This window comes from Delphinus delphis, chromosome 2 (genome assembly GCF_949987515.2).
Source record: "Delphinus delphis chromosome 2, mDelDel1.2, whole genome shotgun sequence".
Lineage (NCBI taxonomy): Eukaryota > Metazoa > Chordata > Mammalia > Artiodactyla > Delphinidae > Delphinus > Delphinus delphis.
Genome location: NC_082684.1, coordinates 137,681,825 through 137,706,197, shown reverse-complemented (window position 1 = coordinate 137,706,197; position 24,373 = coordinate 137,681,825). Strand labels below are relative to the sequence as shown.

General features: G+C 38.1%; 1 protein-coding gene across 1 annotated transcript in view; it reads right to left on the bottom strand.

The window, feature by feature from the left end:
- Positions 1 to 23,073, bottom strand: part of CLPX (caseinolytic mitochondrial matrix peptidase chaperone subunit X) — a 37,327-nt gene extending 14,254 nt beyond the window's left edge. The window contains exons 1-6 of the mRNA XM_060005767.1: positions 22,801 to 23,073; positions 15,547 to 15,707; positions 13,775 to 13,892; positions 6,980 to 7,134; positions 4,645 to 4,804; positions 3,198 to 3,239 (exon numbers count right to left, since the gene is read on the bottom strand). Of these exons, the coding sequence (XP_059861750.1) occupies positions 3,198 to 3,239; positions 4,645 to 4,804; positions 6,980 to 7,134; positions 13,775 to 13,892; positions 15,547 to 15,707; positions 22,801 to 22,879 (715 nt within the window). The 5' untranslated portion in view covers positions 22,880 to 23,073. The remainder of the gene's footprint in view (positions 1 to 3,197; positions 3,240 to 4,644; positions 4,805 to 6,979; positions 7,135 to 13,774; positions 13,893 to 15,546; positions 15,708 to 22,800) is intronic.
- Between the last annotated feature and the right edge of the window lie 1,300 nt (positions 23,074 to 24,373).

Sequence of the window (24,373 nt, the reverse complement as noted above, 5' to 3'; positions counted from 1 at the left end):
TGGGTTCTAGTCTCGGTTCTATTGTAGGAGCATGGCAAGTCACTTAGCTTTACTGGGCCTGCTTCCTTAGTGAAAATACTGAGACATATGACCTTTAAACAGTCTCTTCCACATTTAAAAATGATCCTGTGAGTCTACCAGAGAAACCAACTATGGTAAGATTCATTATCCTTGGCCCTATCTGAATTCCTGATTTTACAGGATCTCAACTGGATCACTGCAGTTCCTTTATTAGAGACATAATCTTAACTATATGGGAATCATATTGTTGGCAAACTAACAGTTTATCAGCTGGATCCCTTAAAAAAAAATCTTATTCTCACTCTCTCTTGGCTGAAGGAAAGAATCCCAATACTCTTTTCAATTAGCCAGATTTTTAACTATCCATATTGCTCCTGGCTCTCAGCATTTAAGGTATCTGTGCTCATATCATACTTGTTTATATTTTCTGGATTTATTTTTAGGTTGTTTCTAAGAATATCAGTATTTTCCAATGCTTTATTATTATTTTGTGTGTGTGTGTGTGGTACGCGGGCCCCTCACTGCTGTGGCCTCTCCCATTGCGGAGCACAGGCTCCGGACGCGCAGGCTCAGCGGCCATGGCTCACGGGCCCAGCCGCTCCGTGGCATGTGGGATCATCCCGGACCGGGGCACGAACCCGTGTCCCCTGCATCGGCAGGCGGACTCTCAAATGCTTTATTATTTTAATCAAACCAACAGACAGGGCTTCCCTGGTGGTGCAGTGGTCCAGGAAGATCCCACGTGCCACGGAGCGGCTGGGCCCGTGAGCCATGGCCGCTGAGCCTGCGCATCCGGAGCCTGTGCTCCGCAATGGGAGAGGCCACAGCAGTGAGGGGCCCGCGTACCGCCAAAAAAAAAAAAAAAAAAAAAACAACCAACAGATGTTCAGCAGACATATTATTATAGTACTATTCTATCTGGCTGTCACTTTCAAACTATCTTTGGGTCACACCCTTTAGTAAAGGGTTATTCTAGTCATCAAAAATAATAGGCATTAAATAAACATTTGAATTTAATTAAATTGTGCTCCATTTGACAGTTAATGATCAGCGAATAAATCACAATGCTATGTCTCAGTACAATTCACATCAGGCAAAAAAAATGCAGTCTATATTAGTTCAGTTAGATAGTTGTCCCTACTAAACAAAAAAAAAAAGAAAAGTTTTTTTTTTAATTTCAGCAAAATCTAGTTAGGAATTGTGACAATATAAGAAGGTGCTTGGCTGAAAAGTAGGTCTGCCCAATGGGGAAAAGATGATTTAGGTAATTTGAACAAAATCACAAGAAGCATACTGACTACAGTGAAATCATATGACACATGTATTTAACTTACTCTATGATTTAAGTATTTTTTAAAAAGGAATAATTTAAATAGTACAGAACAAATGATGTTTGTCATTCCATTTATGAAAATATGCTCCAGGGTAAACTTGAGATAACTCTCCTGTTCTTTCAGTTAAGTCTCTGTTCTTGCATTATCTCTCATTACATAGGCAGCTCTCTATAATAAGGACTATGAGCAAGCAGGCTAGAATAGTTAGTTGTGTGCAGCTCATCAGCTATATGGCCCTAGGCAAACTACTTAAAATTTCTGTGCTTCAATTTTCTTATACGTAAAATGGTAGTGAAAATAATAGTTTCTGTCTCATAGGTTTGGGGAAGATTAATGAGTATATACATGTAAAACACTTAAAACAGTGCCTGGCAGATAGTTTTATATGTGCTTTGGAAGAATTTACTATTAGTACTACCGTTTTCTTGTGTTTAAGTATTTGTATAACACACAGCCCTTATATGCAAGCCAACTATTTCATTTCGTGCTTAACTTCAGAAAAACTTTATGTTCCAATGATGGAGGAAAAAAGCATCAATCTTAACATGTTAAAAAGACATATGTTGGTCTCTAATATGTGATTTCCAAAGGAACATCCAAGAATTTTTTTTTTTTTTTTTTGCGGTATGCGGGCCTCTCACTGTTGTGGCCTCTCCCGTTGCGGAGCACAGGCTCCGGACGCGCAGCCTCAGCGGCCATGGCACACGGGCCTAGCCGCTCCGCGGCATGTGGGATCTTCCCGGACCGGGGCACGAACCCGTGTCCCCTGCATTGGCAGGCGGACTCTCAACCACTGCGCCACCAGGGAAGCCCCACTACATACATTTTTAAAAAATCACTACATATATATTTTATCAAAATACTCACTATAGACTTTTCTTTAATAATTCATAGTAGCTTCATCAGCCACCTGCCCAAATTTATGAATATATATTGACAGCATATTTTATTACATTTAATAAATCTCATGCCAGAGTTGGTAAACTAGTTATGTTCTCATAGCTCATCCTGAATATATAGTACACTTCAAATAGTAGATGTATAACACTGTTTGGTTCAAAGGCAAATGTAAAATTATCAAACTTTTAAGTGAAAAATGTTCATACTGGCTTATCTATTGTTTTTTGTTTTTTGTGACAACATGAATCTTCTTATAACTTTGGAACCTTCTCCCTCTGTATGGTAGCTATATCCACCTCCAAAGAATGGGTTCAAGACATCAGAATGGCCACTACCTTTGGTTTATCAGGTCCTTCCACACCCTCCATCAGACCATCTGATGCTTATAGGGGCAGTCTAGGGCTCGCAACAGTGAGTTGGTGCTTATGTATAATTAGCGAGTCTACACTAAGTTTCATAAACACCAAAAAATAAACAGTGTGGTTTCTGGCAAAGAGTAGCTGGAAGATAATCTGCCTCCCCTAAAATTTGTCACTTACAGGCAGACCAACTCTTAATTGTATGGTTTTTTTAAAAAAGGATATAATATTCAAGCTACAGATTTTTAAAAATACAACGTCTGTTAATATGCAGATCTAGAGAAAAACTGCATATAGTACTTTTTATTTCTCTACATTATGCTTTAAGAAATATCACAACAGAAAAGATAAAATCAAATATCTAAAATAACCCAACATCTACAAACTACACAAATTAGCTATGAAACTGTTCCAAAGTTATATATACCACGTATAACAAACAGGCTTAGATAATATACAATATCTTTCTTAGTAATACACAAGCAAATACATGTCTACCATTACTACTGCTGACAAACTTCACTGAGGTAAATCTCAAAAGGAAGAATGATTACAGAGGAGGACCTGAAGAGAGGTCACTTACTTGTAAATCTGTACTCATCCTCCCGTCTTCTTATTTCTAACTCTAAGAAAGAGGATGAAAATGGCAATGTGAAAATATTATATATTTGTTTAATTTAGGGGAACAAACAAGGAGTATTCCACTTCTTGCCCTCTTCCAAATATATTTAAAGAATATGTTCTTTAACGTCCTTTCAGCTTTTCACATTATCAAAGAATTTATATGCTACCTACTTTCTACATTAAAAAAAACCCCAAAGATGCTTAATGATGGCTGTCCAGTTGCTAATATTCACATTTGTCAAATACAAAGCTGCTATCTATTTTAAGAAAAGAGTAGTAATAATTTAGGTCTTTAATAAGAGTTTAAATCCCTCATACTATAAATACCATGTAACCATTTGCTTTTCCAGCACCTAGAAGAGCTTAACTATTAATTTGTTGACTGAAGGAATCAGAAAAAATCATTTTGCTCCATGACTAAACAACGCGATTTGGACCTTATAAAAATGAAGGTTCCAAGTCTTTCAATAGTTACTATGATTTATACTTTCTAAAAAAGTAACTGATCCTACTACATGACTATTTTGCAGTAAGCTCAACCAGTGAACAACTGTCTTCATTAAGCCAATCAGTCATATATTTAGTAGCTACTAAAAGTAATTTAATACTGAAAGTATTTAGCAGAACTCCCTAAAATTATAAAATGATAACTAAAAGAATGTAAAATGATACACTGTAGGACAAATCAGAAATTACAGCTCCCTGGACAAAAAAAAACCACACACACACAAAAGACCTTAAAATATTTACACTGTACTCTATTCATAGTTTTTTAAATAAAATCATTCTATTAATATCACACACAATATTGTCCACAGTAAGTTGACATTACACAGTATATTGGTACGTTAGAATCTACCATTAATAGGAATTATACTTTGAATCACTTACAAATTTGCCCTGAACCTTGCACTCTGTAGCTGGGGACTAAAAGGAAAGAGTGCTGAAAATGTTCTGTAAGCTTTATCATCTCCATATATCTCTGACTTAGGCAATTGAAATTCTGTATCCTGAACCCAAAAGGGAAGAACTCAAGAGTCACACAGAGAGCACTGCAATGATCCAGTCATGGGGAAATAGTTGTAGTCAAGTCTACAATTCAAAAATGATGTCTCAATCTGCATACCAGAACCCATGTACATATAACTGAAAACAAAAGTTTTAAGAAATAACACTTAAGTTGTTAACATACTCTGGTATTTTCTACTCACACTTATTAACTCTTTTTTAAATGCTGTTGGCAATGTACTGAAATGATTTCATGAACCACTAATGGGAAGTGATCTGTATTTTGAAAAATGCTGTAGTGTACTAAAAGTATTTTAAGACAAAAGCAAAGAGTTCCAAATAAGGATTACCTCTAAAGCACAGTAATCTCTATTTTGGTCAATTATCAAAACACTAACCTCTAGGAGTTAATGATGTCTGCTTCTCAACTTCTGCTTGCTGTCTCACATTAGCTGGGATATTATTATATATTCTCTTATAATGATTGTATACAGCAACTGAAAGCACCTTCTTAGCAAATGACTGGCCAACAACATACTTGTCGAGGTAGTTATAAATCTGAAAAATGATTAGATATGAACAACTTACTATGAGCTATCACAAAATATGCACATTAAAGTTACATACTGAGCACACTTTTTTTTTTTTTTTTGGCTGTACCGTGCAGCACGCGGAACTTCCCCTACCAGGGATTGAACCTGTGCCCCCTGCAGTGGAAGCATGGAGTCTTAACCACTGGACCAACGGGGAAGTCCTATACTGAGCACATTTACTTACAGTTTTAAATTTGAACAAATATTCTCATCCAAAACAAAATGCCACGACTTCCCTGGTGGCGCAATAGTTAAGAATCTGCCTACCAATACAGGGGACATGGGTTCAATGCCTGGTCCAGGAAGATTCCACATGCCGCGGAGCAACTAAGCCCGTGCACCACAACTACTGAAGCCCGCGCGCCCTAGAGCCTGTGTTCCACAACTACTGAGCCCGCGCACTGCAACTACTGAAGCCCGTGCACCTAGAGCTCATGCTCCGCAACAAGAGAAGCCACCATAAATGAGAAGCCCCTGCACCGCAGTGAAGAGTAGCCCCCGCTCGCCACAGCTAGAGAAAGCCCACCACGCGCAGCAACGAGGACCCAACACAGCCATAAATAAATAAATAAACAAACGAATGAATGTTTGCTCCCTTTAGGTTTACAAACAAAACAAATTGCAAGGGGCATGACACATTATGTAGCAATGATTCAGAGGCCCCAAACTTAAAAGGAACAAAACACAATTCTTTTGTTCTCTAGCTTAACAAAGTATCCCTGTACTCTTCTAGTGCTATGCCAGTTTCTATTCTATAAACAATGTCACTGATCCTAATTTTTGAAAGTTAATATTAAAGTCAATTAGAATACCTACACTTGCCACCATGGGTCTAAAGCTATCATCATTAATGTAAATCATTTTTAAAAATCCTTTTTACACGTCTCTCAATAATATGAATAATATTCTTCACAAAGACAACATATTATAAAACTAACCTTTTCAAAATAGGCATTATATAATCAAAGACCATTATACCACCAGTATCAATGTGTTTTAATGCTCATAAACATTTAGCTTCTTCTTAGATATTAACTTTAAAGCTATGCTTTTATCTAAATGGCAATCTAAAAGCCTTATTCTTGGTAGAAACTAAAGCTCTAGATGAAACTTGGATACTGCCAAGAGCTTAGCACCTGGGATAAATTATTTCAGCTTTTAGAAACAGAAATTAACTGTTAATATTCACTAACTCCTGAAAATAGTTATTTTCTAGAACTTTATTCTCTAGAACTTTGACTCAGATGTTTGAAGTCTACACAAATTAGAGGGGAACATAAAGCTTAACAGCTATATTTTCCATTACTTCATTTATTTTTACATGACAAATTCTATAGTCGTTGGCCATATGTATTTTATTACGGTTTTTAAAAATCATCATTCCTCAAAAATTATACCCATGATTTATTAAACCTGCCATAGCACACTTGCAGAGACAAATGCACTGGTACCTAAAAAGTAGAAGAAAGCTAAACCGAAGCAGAGGGTGACAAATGATGTAAGTGTGCAAACATCTGAGATATGGCCAGAACAGAGGGCACACAGCCCAGAGCAGGGCTCCTCCTTCTCAGAAAGTGTACGCCAAGTACCCAATGAAGCTGGTGGTACACTCTGCTGTGTTTCACATGGCCAAATCACAATCCATCTGAGACTCCTAGGAAGAGCCCACACCACAAAAGTCACAGTGCTATACAGGAGAGCCCTGGCACATTGGTCAGGAAAAAATTACTTGCTTCCACTGTTAGCCCGAGGCTGTTTTACCATAAAGTAGATTAACTTAAGGGGGAAAAATTGCAGGCTGGTGTTATTTAGGGGCCCAAACTAACAAAAATAAATCCCCAGCTGCTCTATTTTAAGGATATCATTTTAGATTAACTCAGCATTAACACTACTTTAATAATCATCAACTATATTTCATTGCTACGAATACAGTAATCATGACATGGGAAAACAGCAATGGATTCCATACCTGAATTTCAAGTATCAAATATCAGTAACAATTTAGCCAGGTATAGTCCATATTAAGAACTTATAACACTTGTTTAGATACTAGTATTAAGATTCAATATAAACTGGAGGGAGGGGAGCAATGAAATGTTTTCAAGATAAAGTGCTTATAAGACTGAACTAAGACCTATACCTTTTTGGGGGGAGGAGGTGGTTTCTGTTGGAATGCCAATTTTACAGCTTCTGCTGCTGATTCAGGTTCTTTAATTATGCTTTTCTTTGAGTCTGCTTCTGATAGCACAACAAAAAAATGATGACATTTTTCACACTTCACAAAGCGGGTGGATGCTGTAAAAGGACAGAGAAAAATAATTCAAATAGTGTTTAACCTTAAAGACTCATTGAAATTGAAACCTACATACTTGACAAAAATGCTTGTAGTTCACTCCACTAGCCACAACAAACAGCCTAGTTTATACCTAAAATAGATGATAAAGATGAGTTCAGTAAACTACACTTCGTTCATTTTAACTAGGTTCTTTCATTTTGTGATAGACTGCATCTAGAGAAAAGATCAGTTGAAATGATTTCGACTTCTCCATTCGCTAAAGTTTTTTTTTTTGGCCGCACCACACTGCTTGCAAGATCTTAGTTCCCCAACCAAGGATTGAACCCGGGCCCTCGGCAGTCAAAGCGGGGAGTCAGGGACTTCCCTGGTGGTGTAGTGGTTAAGAATCCACCTGCCAATGTAGGAAACACATGTTCGATCCCTGGTCCGGGAAGATTCCACATGCCGCGGAGCAATTAAGCCTGTGTGCCACAACTACTGAGCCTGCACTCTAAAGCCCGCAAGCCACAACTACTGAGCCCACACACCACAACTACTGAAGGCCGCGCACCTACAGCCCATGCTCCGCAACAAGAGAAGCCACCGCGATGAGAAGCCTGCACACCGCAACGAAGAGTAGCCCCCGCTCGCATGGTAGAGAATCCCATACAGACTATTAACAGATACAGAGCAAAAGGTACACAGGAATTAGTTACATGTTGGTAGGTCTAGGTATACATTTTTATGTTACCTTTGTGTAACCTAACTAGACAGGTAAAAAGAATTTTTAAAACCATGGGAATCTCTGTCCTTTGGGAATATTATAACTACCTATCCATACATTACAAGAAAAACTGCACTGGCAAGCACACCTCAATCTTCACAAAATAATCTAAATTTTTAAAAAATAGACAATTCTGCATTTAAAAAATAAATTTAACTATTAATTCAGCCAATTTAATTCTTACGTGTCTGTTCTTAAACACAAGGCCAAACAAAAATACATTCTGGATAAATTCTAGCCACAAATTTTAAACTAGATTAGGGGTCATTTGTGTATTCCATTTATCAATCACCTAGTAAGTGCTTCCCTAAAAAAAAAGATCAAGCTATACCAAGTACCTCTGATTAACACAAGCCCAAACACGTTATCACCATCTCCCATCAGTGGGAAAGACAGTGGCTTTAGTTTAGGATAAGGCACCAGTAAACAGGGGAAGGATTAAAGGGCAGAGAAGCCGCTAATCTAGTTCAGGCTGTGTGACAGAAAAATCTGGCCTGAGAACACAAGAACAAAGTATTTCTCTGAAGATACTAGGTGAAAGGGAAAGAGAAACACTGACAAATAACATTCCTCTCTGCTTACTGTTTGAAGGGTTGCTTAAATTCTACCTGAATACTTGCAATACAGTTTTACACTGAAACATGTTCAACATATACCCAAGTTCAAGGATTCGATTTTATTTATCAAAATGCTATTTCAAAAAAACAAACAAATAAACAAGCATTGTAATGCATATTTTTTACTCCTAAAAACAAGGGGCAAAATCTGATTTTGTTAAATCATCAGAGGATAAATAAACCTCCTTCCTTTAAATGATTACTACAGGTATCCTATATTCCTTTATAAACAGAATACTGATTCCAGTAAACATGCTTGTATAATATACCCACGACAGAAGAAAGACTACCTTAGTAAAACCTTTTTCAGGATATTTGCTTAAATGAAAGTTCTTCATGATTTTGAAAAAGTTTCAGGGTCAAACATAAAATCTCCAAACCACTGCAGGAAAGTTTATTCTTAACCTATGAGAAATGTAATTACAGTAAGCCTTCAGAAAGTATTATATACATAAAAATAAAAACCAAAGGCTCTACCCAAAAGCAAAACATGCACTATGACTCTGTTTAAATGAAGTATAAGAACAGGCAAAACCAATCTCTAGCGATGGAGGTCAAGGTAGTAGTTGCCTTGGGGAAAGAGAGGTTAGTGACTAGGAAAGAACAAGAGGGAGCCTTCTGGGGTGTGGGACTATTTGACATGTAAATCCATCAAACTGTACATTTAGAATCCATGCACTTTCTTTCCTTTTCTGTAAAGAAATTATATCTCAATTTTCTCTTAAGTTAAAATAAAAAAGAAATAAAGACCAAAAAACAGAAACAAACAAACAAAAAACAACTAAAAGCTCTACCTTAAATAAAAGTAGGGATGCTATTCATGTTTGACAAGTTATTTTTTAAATGGGTAAGAAAAAACTAAAAAATATATATCATTATAATCAAGAATCTTAGATATTATTTCAATTTCTGATGATTTTCTATACATTCATAATGGTATCTATAAAAATGGCATTTTATTTCTACAGTCAGTCAAGCAAGAGTAATACCACTATAAGAAAACATAAAAATCACTACAAATATACTTGTGAGATGAAATATGTACAGCAAGATCAATGAGCTAAGAACAGTTTCTACGTTAAAAAAATGACAATGAAAGTTATATGAAATTCAAATTTCAGTGTCCATATACAAAATTTTATTGGAACATAGCCATCCTCACTGTTTTACATTGTCTATGGTTGCTTCTGCACTATAACAGCAAAGAAGAAAAGTCACAACAGAGACCATATGGCCCATAAAGTCTAAAATACTTAATATTTGGCCTTTATAGTAAAAGTTTGCTGACTCCTGCTATACAGCATTTAAAAGGAAAGGAATACCCATAGAATGAGAAAAAATATTTGCACATCACGTATCTAGATAAGGGTCTAGTATTCAATATACATAAAGACCTCTTATAGCTCAACAATAAAAAGATAACCCAACTTAAAAATGGACAAAAAATTTAGTCTTTTCTCCAAAGAAGATATACAAATGGTCAATAAGCACATGAAAAGATGCTTAACATCTTTAGTCATTAGGGAAATGTAGATCACAACCATGATGAGATACCACTTCCCATCCCTATGATGGCTATAATAAAAAAAGACATAGGGCTTCCCTGGTGGCACAGTGGTTGAGAGTCCGCCTGCCGATGCAGGGGACACGGGTTCGTGCCCCGGTCCAGGAAGATCCCACATGCTGTGGAGCGGCTGGGCCCGTGAGCCGTGGCCACTGAGCCTGCGCATCCGGAGCCTGTGCTCCGCAATGGGAGAGGTCACAACGGTGAGAGGCCCGCGTACCGCAAAAAAAAAAAAAAAAAAAAAAAAAAACTATATTAAAAAAAAAAAGACATAAATGTTGAAGAGGATGTAGAGAAATTAGAACCCTTACACATTGTTAGTGGGGTTGTAAAATGGTTGTAAAACTACCACCTCTGTAGCAGTTCCTTAAAAAGCTAAACAAAGTTAACATTTCACCCAGCAATTCCATTCCTAAGCATATACCCGAGAGAAGTAAAAACATAAGTACACACAAAAACTTGTAAACAAATGTTCACAGTAGCATTATTCATTCATAATGTCCAACAAGCAGAAACAACTCTCAAATGTCCATCAACTGATGAATGGATAAACAATGGAAATACTATTCAGCCATAAAAAGCAATGAAATACTGATACATAATACAACACTGATCAACCGTGAAAACATGCTAAGTAAAAAAAGCCAGATATAAAAAGTCACATAATGTATAATTCTATTTATATGAAATATCCAGAATAGACATATCCATAGAGACCACAAGTAGGTTAATGGTTGCCAAGGCTGGGAGGGGAAGAGGTGGAAAGTGACTGCTAAGGGTTATGGGGTTTCTTTTGGGGGTGATATAAATATTCAGGAATTAGATACTGGTGATGACTGTACAACTTCATGGATATACTAAAAATTCCTGAAATGTATACTTTAAAAGGGTGAATTGTATGGTATGTGAATAATAATAGCTCAATAAAAAATTAAAATTTAAAAAAAAGAACTTGTATGTATTAACACACAAAGCTCTCAAAACACTGCTGAGTTGGGGAAAAAAACAATTTGCAGAAACATGAACAATATGAAACCATTTATGCTTTTTAAAAGTTATGTGTTCAATGAAGACATATTACAGAAATATATCTTTAGCATTATCTATAATGCTCTACTTTTTTTTTACAAAGGGAGATATACATATGTATTCCTCGGGTAATTAAAAATAATTTAAAAGGACAAAAAAAGTAGACACTTAAACAGGCCATTCACAAAAGAATTACAAGTGACTAAGAAGCACATAAAAGAATAAAAACAAAAACAAACAAAAAGCACATAAAAAGATGTTTATGAACTAATAACTAATAAATGCAGATTCAAACAAAATGAATAACCCACGTTCAAACAACATTCTTTAGAACCAGGATGATCCAATTTTCAGTGAGTAGACACAGAAGATCCTCAGCATTCAAAAGGGATACATTCTGGAGAGACTTTTATTATGGGCCAGCAAAACCAAGGAAGAGGGCCTCACTGTTGGGGATTCTTTCTTCTATGCAGTACAGCTCCAGAGGAAAGGGACAGTATCATGCTCATCTGTGTATTTCCTGGGCCTAGCAGTGTCTGACTCAACAGATGCTTTGTAAGAATGTACTCTTGTTTTACTCTTTTCTTCCATATTCTCTACTCCCACATCTCCCTCCCTAATTATAATTACCAAAGGAAACAGCCTTGAGTTGATTAGATAACACTAAAGTATAGTGTTTTTTATCTAGATAATCTCTAGGGAAGGTGGGAATCTGTACGTTAACAATCACCTTCAGTGATTAATACAACCTGGAAAGTTATGAAAACACTGTATAAAAAGAAAAATTTAATCTCAAGAGGAGCTAGTTTATCCCTAAAGAATTCCAGTTGGTACAAAGGACAGGAACTTCTGAATAGGAAAGGAATTTCTGAATAAGATGTCTTCACTGCTCTATAACCTTGGATGAATTACTTAAACTTAATTTTAGCTACTTCATTTATAAAAATGAGGATATTCCCTGTTTTGGCAAAAATAAGATTGTGAGAATAAAATTATACATACTGACATTTATTAAATGTTAGTTTCTTTCCTTTTCTATTCTAGGAAATCATTTTTAGAGTAGAATTATAGGTCTATAAAGGTTGAAATCTTTCTTTGGGGAAAAAAATGGAAATTTTCTTGATTAAAACATGTAATGTGACACTGCCAGTATGAACTGAGCAATCCTCAGACATTTTGGAATTTTACTATATGACACCAATGTGTTAAAAGTAAATGTTATTTAGAAGTTATATCATCCAATTCTACCACTTTCATTTTATGTTGCAATCCAAATTAATTTTCATTCATACTGATTCTTCTCTTTGATCTCTTACTAGGCAAAGCCACAAAGAGAACCTCATATAGAATGGTACCACTTTAAAGGTCTTTCCAAAATTGTAAAGATATGCTACATGTAATACATTTTCATATAGTGGCCAATTAATATTAATGATAGATGTGAAAATGTAACTGAAGTCTCAATATTTGAGTTAGAATATAGAGAATCCTCTCTAGTTAATCATCAGAAACTGAAACTTCTGCCAAGCCTGACCGTCAATCTTTTCACAATTGGATAGTATAGCAGGTACCATGGTAGTGCAAAGTAATTTACTCTTGAGTCATTACCATCAACTCTAATCATGTAGGAAATGATTTATCTGATTCATTAAATAAAATATCAGCAGTAGCATCTCTGCATTTCAGAAATAGTTACTGACACTAACAGCAAAAATAGGACTATTGGGGCTTCCCTGGTGGCGCAGTGGTTGGGAGTCCGCCTGCCGATGCAGGGGACACGGGTTCGTGCCCCGGTCCGGGAGGATCCCACGTGCCGCCGAGCGGCTGGGCCCGTGAGCCATGGCCGCTGAGCCTGCGCGTCTGGAGCCTGTGCTCCGCAACGGGAGAGGCCGCAGCAGTGAGAGGCCCGCGTACCGCAAAAAAAAAAAAAAAAAAAAAAAAAAATAGGACTATTGATGTCTTCCTTCTCTTAGTGTCTGAATCACTAATAATTATCAGACACTTCCTAGAACTGAGGACTTAGCACCTCTGGTAAGTACTCAGGGAAAATACCTTAATATTTGAATAACTGACAATCTCCAGCTATATGAGATGCTTAATAGGTATCTGAAGAACAAATACAGAATAAATAAGCCTTGCTTCTTCTACAGCTTAATGGTTACATACATGAAAAGCCACAAAATCCAAATTTAAAATAAACACATGTAAGCAAAATAAAGAAGCAAAGAGGGCTTCCCTGGTGGCGCAGTGGTTGAGAGTCTGCCTGCCGATCCAGGGGACATGGGTTCGTGCCCCGGTCCAGGAGGATCCCACATGCCGCAGAGCGGCTGGGCCCGTGAGCCATGGCCACTGAGCCTGCGTGCCCAGAGCGGGAGAGGCCACAACAGTGAGAGGCCCATGTACGGCAAAAAAAAAAAAAAGAGAGAAAAAAAAAAAGAAGCAAAGAGTTTTCTTAAATTACCTTATACCACAGTGCAAAGCATTACTAGTCCAGGAGATTTTTAGTATCCGGTGAACGTAAAAGACTAACGTAAGTTCAGGAAGAAAATAATTCTAGTTTATATAATGTATGTATTTATAATGTATATGTTTATACAATGTATATAATGCAAGTAACGACTTACAGAAAAGGCAGGGAAAAAGAAGAACAATAGAAGAATACTTACACACAAAGGTCTCTACGTGTGTGCACAAGTCTCCACATTTAGGACAGCGAAGCTGGTTTCCACCTTTCCCAGAATTCCCAGAGCCTGACTTCTTACTGCTTCCCTCACTTGCTGATTTCTAACGTTGTGGAAGACAAAAAAAAAAGGAAGAGTCAATTATTACTTTCAGGCAACCACCATGTAACTTAAGTATAAACAATATTGTTTGTAATCTTATAATGTTTACAATTTTTAGAATGGAATTATTAGTATAATTTATATCTCTATTGTCACTGGTGTAAAAACAATAAAATCAGTTCTAGTAAACACATATATTTACTGCACTCCTTCTTTACATGGTATGTGCCAGCATGTATAATTAGCTTTTCTGCAATGACAATCAATAAACACTACGGGAAAAAAATCAATAAGCACTAGTAAATTAAAAAAAGTTACTATAGGTAAAAAACTACATTTCAATGAAATTGAATCAGGAATTATTATCTTGGCAAGTAGTGACTCAACTTTCTTGAATCTAACTTTTATCATCTCTAAAATGGGGATAATTTCACCTACTTTAGAGGGTCATTGTTAGGATTAAGTGTGGATATGAAAGCACCTAGCATTTTGTCTCACATATATTAATAACTCAAGTGTTGTCAAATTCACATAATAAAAAAAAATGATAACTCACTGACCTAATACAATCACCAATCATCTACTTGCTAGCTACAGAGTAGCCTAACATTAAGTCATACAGATATCTAAGATTTTGAGGTAGAGGATGAAGTAAGGTTTATACTATCATGAGTTGTAAGAACTGTGTGGAAGCAGAAAATGATGGTTATTCCCAATCCAACCAACCATGAGACTGACTACATAGATTATTTTTTTTATTGGAGTATAATTCCTTTAGAATGTTGTGTTAGTTTCTGCTGTACAATGAAATGAATCAGTTATATATATACATATACCCCCTCCCTCTTGGACCTCCCTCCCACCCTCCTCCATCTCACCCATCTAGGTGGTCACAAAACACTGAGCTGAGCTTCCTGTGCTTTACAGAATGTTCCCACTAGCTATCTATTTTATGCATAGTAGTGTATATACGTCAATCCTAATCTCCCAATTCGTCCCTCCCTCCTCTTCCCTGCCTGTGTCCACATGTCCGTTCTCTACGCCTTAATGAAGCTTCTTTACTGCTTTGGGGTGTTAGAAATTTCAGCTACTGCTTACTAAGTGCAATGCTTATCAAACTATTTTATGGCTCAGACCGATAACACAAAATAAAAACATGTAGGGACTTCCCTGGTGGCACAGTGGTTAGAATCTGCCTGCCAACGCAGGGGATACGGGTTCAATCCCTGGTCCAGGAAGATCCCACGTGCCGTGGAGCAACTAAGCCCGTGTGCCACAAGTTCGGATGCACTCTAGAGCCCAAATACTGAGCCCACAAGCCACAACTACTGAAGCCCGTACAACTAGTGCCTGTGCTCCGCAACAAGAGAAGCCACCGCAATGAGAAGCTCACGCACCGCAAACAAAAGTAGCCCCCACTTGCTGCAACCAGAGAAAGCCCACGCGCAGCAACAAAGACGCAATGCAGCCAAAAAATAAATAAGTAAACAAATTTATTTTTTTTAAATATGTAAAATTCTTCAGATCATTTTATATATTTCACATTTCCTACAGAAAACATACAAACCAATGAAATACAGAGTAGTAGTATTATATTTAATTGTTTAAATGAGGGAACTCAAATATGTGTATAGATGCCAATAAAGATAAAATACCTTATTTCCATCTCCAGAGCCATCTTTACTCATCCCATCTTTTGAAGCAAAGTATGCTGGTGTTTCTGTAAAGGCTCTAAAAGGAGCTCTTCGTAGAAGCTGAGTTTCAAAGGTCCCAAGCCTTCCTAAAACTGGTATATGAATGCGACCACAAGAAATACCTGAAAATACAATGAAATTTAGTCTACACATCAAATATTAACACACCTTCAATAAGTCCCCTGGGGACAAAAATCCCTCAAGCATAAAGGAGGTTGAAAAAGCTATAGTCTTCACAGCAGTAGTACAAACCGGTGACACCATCTTCAAAAACTGGCCCGACCTGTGCTTTGGAAGTAAGGAAAGACCACCCAGGTCATAACAATGAATGGCTCTTTCAAAGTGTGAAAAATAAGCAGTTCAACATCTGCCTCACCTGTAGGGGAAAAAGGCCATTTATGTCCTATATTCTTATACTTCTTATACTATTTCTACCAATGAGAATAAACAATTGACATGAACTCATCTGTCTCTTTGGTTATATGGGGGTAATATCTGCAACAATGGCAACAAATTTCAAATGTTCTTTTAAAAGTTATGTGCTATTCATTAAATCATGTTTTAATAAAATATTTCAATCCTATAGAAAAGAAAAATATATTTCAATAAAAAAATATTGTGTAACCACCATCCAGCTTTCAAACATTTTAACCATTTGCCATATTTGAAGTTAATTCTTAAAAAAGACATAGGTTAATCACTGACTTATTTGGCAAACTTTTTCTGTAAAAGACGAGGATAGTAAGTATTTTCAGCTTTGTGGGCCATATATGTAGTCTCAATCTCATTAATTCTCCCTGTAACATGAAAGCAAGTTTAAACAATATGTAAACACATGGGTGTGGCTGGATTTGTTCCATGGGGCCACTGTTTGCTGACTCCTGCTTTTTTCCATATAAATACGAAACAGGCCTCCGAATAAATTATAGTCAATGGCAAAAGAGCCATACTCCCATAAGGCAGCATTTCCCAAGCTGGTCTTTAAAAGACTGTTCCCTACACAAGAAAACTGAATGGTCATACAATAGGTTAAACAAAATTCCATAGACTTCAGTACACTAGAGCTATTCAGAATCTTGCATAAGCTATAATGTACATTAATGAATCCCCAAAAAGGAAGTTTCCCAGCAGAGTGCTATTAGGAGGTAATAAACAACCAAGGGGTTAACACTTAGATAAATTTAAGAAACTGATTTTCCCTCCCTCATTTTATTCCCTGCAAAATTCACAACTCAGGACTTAAATTTTCATTCCCACACCTGTTAGGGCTTTTAAAAGATCATGCACACATGTATATATTGTATCCAAATGCAAAAACTGGTTTAAAATTATGTAGGGCTTCCCTGGTGGCGCAGTGGTTGAGAGTCCGCCTGCCGATGCAGGGGACGCGGGTTTGTGCCCCAGTCTGGGAAGATCCCACATGCCGCGGAGCGGCTGGGCCCGTGAGCCAGGGTCGCTGAGCCTGCGCGTCCGAAGTTTGTGCTCCCCAAAGGGAGAGGCCACAACAGTGAGAGGCCCGTGTACCGCAAAAAAAAAAAAATTATGTACATCAAACAATTCAAAACCAAATGCTTAATTATATAACTCTTTTTTTAACGACTCCCATTTTCCAACACAATTTTGTACACTGTTAGAACTAGTTTCTTTACTGTTAGAACTAGTTTCTTTACTTATCACCATAGGCCATCTCCAGTTACACGAAGTACTAAAATGAACCCACCAAACTACTCAGGAAAGATACAAGTAAGAGGAAACAAATTTTCTCATTTCTATATAAATTCACAAAGAACACCAAAAAAGGATTATGACATCCCAGTCCCTAACCCAAAGAGTGTAAAATTTTGCTTAACACTATTAAGCTTGACTATTAATAAGGAAAAAAAAAAACCAACTACATTTGATGTTTTCCTTCTAAGAAACATCTTCAAAAGACATTTCAAATTTTCTCTGTAACATTTCCATTTTCTGCAGTAAATTATGTTAGCTATTACTCTCTCATTAGAATGAGATCTAAGGTAGTTTATGAAATTTAAGCTAAACATTAATGTTTTTCCAAGGACATAATATGACTTAAAGACTATGTCAATCTAAAAAGCAAGTCTAGAAAAAGTCATGGAGGAGAGGGATAGATGAAATCAAGAATGCAGAAAGTTGAATGCACCTTGACGCTGGGTGACAGGTATTTTGGGGTTCAGTGTTCTATTTTGTGTGTGCTTGAAAACATCCATTATAAGTTAATATGAAAGGTAGCATAATACAGTAATTTATTATAATCTATGTAACAAGGGTAACTTTTTTATTGAACCTTTATGATGTATTCACAAAGAAAACTACAATTGTAACAAGCTTTATGTGAGGCTATTTGTACTTGGATGTTTAGATCAAAACAGCCCTGAAGTATCAGATAGAGTGTATTATTTCCCACTTACAATACATCTTTTAAAATAGTATTTAACAATTTACAATATCTAGTATTATTAGAAAATAAGCTGAAAGGAAATTATCTTTGGGAATTTAAGAGAGATAAAAATTATGAACATGATCCTTTTAAAATCTACTTGAATAGAAAGAAAAAGTGTCCTTCACCTTAAATAATTTATCAAGTAACATATGAAACCAAGGCAACCATACAGTCACCACAGAAAATACTATCTAAGAAACATGTTCATATCATTTAAAAATCTAAATTTAAGAATTTCTTTGCTGGCCCTGATGGTATGGTACTGGAGAGCTGTTTTAATATTCTACTGATATAATCTAAGGGCTACACCAACAAGACGCTGTAAATACTAAACCTCTGGGTCTCAAACTTGGGCATGCATTAGAATCACCTGGAGAACTTGTTAAACCACAGGCTGGAGGGGATTCTCCCTGGTTCTGATTCAGAAGGTATGAGGTGGGACCCAAGAATGCATTTCTAACAAGTTCCCAGATGATGCTGATGCTGCTGGTTTGAGGACCCCACTTTTTAAAACCACTGTACAAAACAATTTAAATGATCAGTCATTCACCAATCATATAAAATCCTCACAGAAATTATTGCAGCAACCCAATCAGTTTTTAACCCTTTTTTGTGCCCTCTGGCAGTCTGGTAAAGCCTATTCAGAATGTTTTTAAAAGTACAGAATAAAATACATTAACAAAGGAAACCAATTATCCTCAAGTAGTTATCAAAATATTTTTAAAATATTCTTTTTTTAACATCTTTATTGGAGTATAATTGCTTTACAATGGTGTGTTAGTTTCTGCTTTATAACAAAGTGAATCAGTTATACATATACATATGTCCCCTTATCTCTTCCCTCTTGCATCTCCCTCCCTCCCACCCCTCTAGGTGGTCACAAAGCACGAGCTGATCTCCCAGTGCTGTGCGGCTGCTTCCCACTAGCTATCTATTTTACATTTGGTAGTGTATATATGTCCATGCCACTCTCTCACTTTGTCCCAGCTTACCCTTCCCCCTCCCCATATCCTCAAGTCCATTCCCTAGTAGGTCAGTGTCTTTATTCCCGTTTTGCCCCTAGGTTCTTCATGACCACTTTTTTTTTTTTAGATTCCATATATACGTGTTAGCATACGGTATTTGTTTTTCTCTTTAAAAATATTCTTCTTAACTAACAAAATTAAATAAGATCTAACAGCTTTTAATGTAACTACCATGATTTCAAAGTAGTGGAAAGTATAAACAATATTTTGAAATACGAGTAATGTAATGTGATATGAAAATATCTGTGTTTGATTGGTGACAAATCCACAGGTATTGCTAATACTACTGTGGTTTGCTGCCTACATTCGTAATTGAAGGAAATGCTATATTTCACTCAGATTAGTGAAAATAAAGTTCAAATAACCTCTGAATTCTATCCCTGGGCCCTTTGGAAGCCTGTGAACCCAGGTGAAAAACCCCTAAAAGCCAAAAAGGGAAGTATTTATGGGAAGTATATTTCGAAAGAGTACTTGGCAGCAATGACAGAAGACAGTCAAGTTAAACTCCTTACAAAACTCTGTCATAAGGATAAAGCTTTGAGTTTCAGAGCAGTTTTTTTTTAAAAATATATATTAGAATAAGGCACAATGATTTTAGGGCTATTAAGAACTTGGAGGGTAATTTATTCAATTTCTAAATACTTGACTTCCTATATTCAATCTTGAACTAAGCATTCTCCAAAAACATACAAATGATTCAGCTTAAAAGATTAACCGATCTTTAATTTGCATTTTAGAAATAGAGCAAAAGAACTAATTAAAATTTAAAACTATATTTGTAGTGACAATATTTTAAGTGTATAACAACTGATGAAACGGCAAATTAAGTTAAATGCTCTCTTGAACACCAGTCCTCTAACCTCCAACACAAATTGGAAACAAAATTCAACAAAAACTCGCAAACAATGCTGGCAACTTAGTAGATGCTTATTGTTTTTAATAATCTCAAATTTTTATTTTATGCCCAAGTTATTACTTCAGGAATACTGCATACTTCTTAATAAAGAAAAATAACATCACTCCTATGATAGCTTTCCTCAAGTTTAAAAACGTTTGATAGGTTTTCACTAAAACTACTAGTCTGCTGGTCTGAAGATGAACATGCCCAAGAAAAGAGAAATGTTGATTAGGAAATAGTGTGCTATTGTAGAAATAAAGATGCTCTATCATTTACTCACTTTGTCATATTAATTTGTATTGGATTTAACTACGAGAGGGGGAGGGGGGAGGGGGGAGGGGGGAGAGAGGGAGAGAGAGAGAGAGAGAGAGAGAGAATTAAAATATAGCTAAAAAAAATTATGGATGCCCACCAACATGTTTGAGCATCTTCAAATCTTCATTTACACCCTCATGAGGTGACACCCTGAGTTACACAGGAGCACACAATTCTCACAGCCAAATTCAAACCAAGTACTGTCACTCAGAATTTTTTAAATGGAATCAAACATTTCTGAATGCATATATTTAGAATGCAAACTGTTATATATGCAAAGTACATTTGAAAAAATATACATCAATATTGAAAACACCAGCAATTCAAGTAGAAAAAATATTTTAAAATTTTACTTTACTATAGGTTTCTTGTTCAAAGAGAATAGTGAAGAAAAACACATTAAATTGGATACACATAGCCCAACAGGAAAAGAAAACAGATCCAGTGTCTAGTATGACAATTTACCAAATTAATTTTTCAAACTACCGTTTAAAATTTTTAAAGTCTAACATGACAGATAAACCAATAGAAATAGAGAATAGCACTGTACTTCAGAGGAGCTCTGAAATCTCCCCTTTTATTCTTAATTCATTGTACAAATTTCCTGTTAGAAGACTATATTGATGAAACTATTTTTATTTGTTTAAATTATGTTGCTGAAATTCTTAACTCTGTACATAAGAATAATAAACTAGCTAAAGTTCAATTGTGATTTTTCTATCTTTCACCTCTCTTCCTCTTTCCAAGAATTCTAAATAAAAATAACCCTCTTCAAGGTTTTTCAGGCCTTAAAAAAATACATCTTTATATTCTTGTAGACTTATGTATACTTTTAGAGTTTCTACCATGGAAAACAAACATTTTATGTAAATCCATTTGCTGTTTCATTGTCATATAAAAATATTAAATTCTATAATGATATTGGGTAATGTCTCATATTTTAGATTTAATTTACTCCTTTACAGTGAAAATTATAGTTTGGTATTTCTGAAAACCTCTAGTAAACTTGTATTAACTGAGAAACAAATAGATAATTCCTAAATAAGTCATTAGTTTTTGCTGATTTACCTAATGATAGATTTAATTTTGAAAGATGTTGTTTTGAAAAGAAAAATAAACAAATAGCTGCACACTTTCTATAACTCACAGTTTTCAGGGACAATTGATAGAGACAAAGAATGTTGTCAAAGAAGCCTTCCCTGCCCACGGAGAACACATACCTTATACAGGCCCAGAAACAATATTATTCTTTGTCTATTCCTCTAAACTCGAAGATGAGGACTTATTCACCCTTCCATCTCCAGCACCAAAGCAGGGCCTGACACATAGCAGGCCCTCAACAAATTTGTCAAATAAATGAATTTAAATATCTGTCAATTTCGAGTGTTTGCAACTCATATTCCTGGAATAGGGATGTCTACTTGTTCAGGATTAACAGTGTCCTGGGACTAAATTCACTCCTTTACATTTATGTACCATTTTACAAAATGCTTCTGCCCACACAACCTCATTGAATCCCTCTGTGAAATAAACTGTCGGAAAATAAATATTTAGTAAACTGTAAGAATTTTACAATGAAGCTAAAAATTCGGAAAAGGGAGCTGTTTTTTTCTAATCCAAAGATCATAAGCTGATAATCCAAAGCAAAACGAATCTGTCTAGAAGTTAGTGATTATAACAGGATCTAGACTCTTTGTCTGCTATTCATAGATTTAGGGAAGAGAAAAATGGTTTCTTTTCCGGAATCTCTTGGCTGGGGTTGCCACTCTTTCACAGCTCCTGATAAACAGAAAGGACAGGTAAACAAGCGCCACCCTTAAAAAACTACTTGGGGCTGTCAAGTTAGGAAATCCGGCAAACGACTGACTCCCTGAGACACCTAAGCCCTTCAAAAACAATTTCTGTGGGAATTTCCATCTCTTCGGGCGCTTTGCTGCGGCCCCCGAAAAGTAGTGCGAGTCAGCTTTACGTCCCGGTGTGAGCGGCCGCACAACGACTGTGACACCGCGGCCCCCGCGCGGCCTGCGCCCGGGACGGCCCGCTCGGCGCCCCGCGGCCCCGGGGGGACCCCAACAGTGGCGGCTCCTCATCCGGGCCCTTCCCGCGGCCCACGACAGGCCCAAGGGGAACCCGGCCGGGCTCCGGAAGAGGAGCCGCAGCCAGGGGAGGCGGCAGTCACCTGCGGAGTGGGGTCTGGGGACACTTTTTAACCAACGGAGCACTGCGTGCCTCTTTCAGGGTTTCTGCGAAGCGACCACATTCTGGCCCCAAAGTCAGAGGGCCTGAAAGCGGGAGGGTGGGGGAGCCAGAGGGTTTCACTTCAAATGTGAGAACCAGCTGCTCCAGAGGTTGGCAGAGACCCATGCCACGGAGAAAGGGGGGGTTGCCAGGCGAAGCGCCGAGCACCTCCTCACATCCTCGGGGTGGGGGAGGCCTCTCGCCCTCCCCAGCGTCCCCGCCGCCCCCGGCCAGGCCACTGCTGGGTCAAGAGCTCAGGTGCGGGACTACTTCGTTACCTCTTGGCGCGGAGGCGAACGAGGAGCTGATGAGCCGCGCAGCTGTGGCGCCGCAAGTACAAGCGCCGCAGCCTGACATCTCCGCGGGGCCTAGGCTGGGGCTTCGCCCCCTGCCGCCCTCCGGGTCTCAGCAGCCGACTGCTACTCGCGGGGTTCGCTGGCTTGGCTCCGAACTCTCCTGTCGATTCTAGGCCCACTGCAGATATCACCCCCCACGGCAGCAATGCCTTCGCACTCTTCGTGCCCCACTGCCGTCTACTGAATAGACACCTAACATGCCCCCCCCCCACGTTCTCCTCCCCCCGCACCCTCCCCGCCTATCGGGCCCAGGGGGGCTTGCGCGCGCCTGCGTCCTAGGCCTAGGGAGGGGGGCGTGGGCACGAGCGGCGCGTGCGTGAGACACAAACGTAGGCGAGGGGAAGGGGGCGGTGACCTGGGCGCCAATGAGCACGCTACGGCAGAAGGCCGATTTACCCCCGCCCCCACCAAATGAAGAACTACAAGTCCCGACCCACAATTCTTCCGGAAAGTCCCTTTATCCTAGCGTTGAAAAGTTTGCGATTGTAGCGGAGAGATGCATGCCGGGAGTTGTAGTTCCAGCTCGTAACCGTAAACTGGTCATTTTCTACTGGTGTCTAGGAAGGTCAAAGTGAGACCCGTGGCTTATCCGGTCGCAGGAGGAGTCTTGAAAGCGGCCGATTCTATAAGAATCGATAAGTTCCTCCCCTCGGGGGTTCCCCATCCTGTGTTCCTTATCTTTTCCTTATCTTTGCTTTCCTGACTTGCGACCTGGAAGTGGCGGTATTTTTTACGAAGTTCCTCAAGCAACAGCTGTTGGATGACAACTCTCTTTCCTTGTTTTTTCAAGCCTAGTGGTGATGACTCTTCAGGTCGTTACTAGTCCCTGGGTGCTTTACAATCCTTTGTCCGTTCCCTTAAACCTGATCACACCCTGGTAAATAGTTACTTCAAGAATCTCTCTTCTGTTACTCTTAGGCCTCTGTTTGGCTGGTTCCTCTCTGGATATCTAAAGCAGATCAGGGCTTTCCTGGTGGCGCAGTGGTTAAGAATCCACCTGCCAATGCAGGGGACACGGGTTCATGCCCTAGGCCGGGAAGATCCCACATGCTGCAGAGCAACTAAGCCCGTGCACCACAACTACTGAGCCTGCACTCTAGAGCCTGCGAGCCACAACTACTGAAGCCTAGAGACCCATGCTCCGCAACAAGAGAAGCCACCGCAATGAGAAGCCCGCGCATGGCAGCGAAGAGTAGCCCCTGCTTGCCACAACTAGAGGAAGCCCACAACGAAGACCCAACACAGCCAAAAATAAATAAATTTGAAATAAATAAAGTGGATCAACCAGCTAGCTGACAAAGTACAGGATGGTGACAAATGAATCATACTCTTTTCAATCTGGGTTGGCACCAGAGAGAGTATTTACTTTGTATATAAGATTCTCATAAACTCCAAAGCCCAGAGAAATTGCCAAGTGAGCTTGGATACCTTCAGTTCTGAGCTGGCGGAGGAGGGGGTGGGGACGGAGGGGATGGGGGGACGACGACACGCAAGC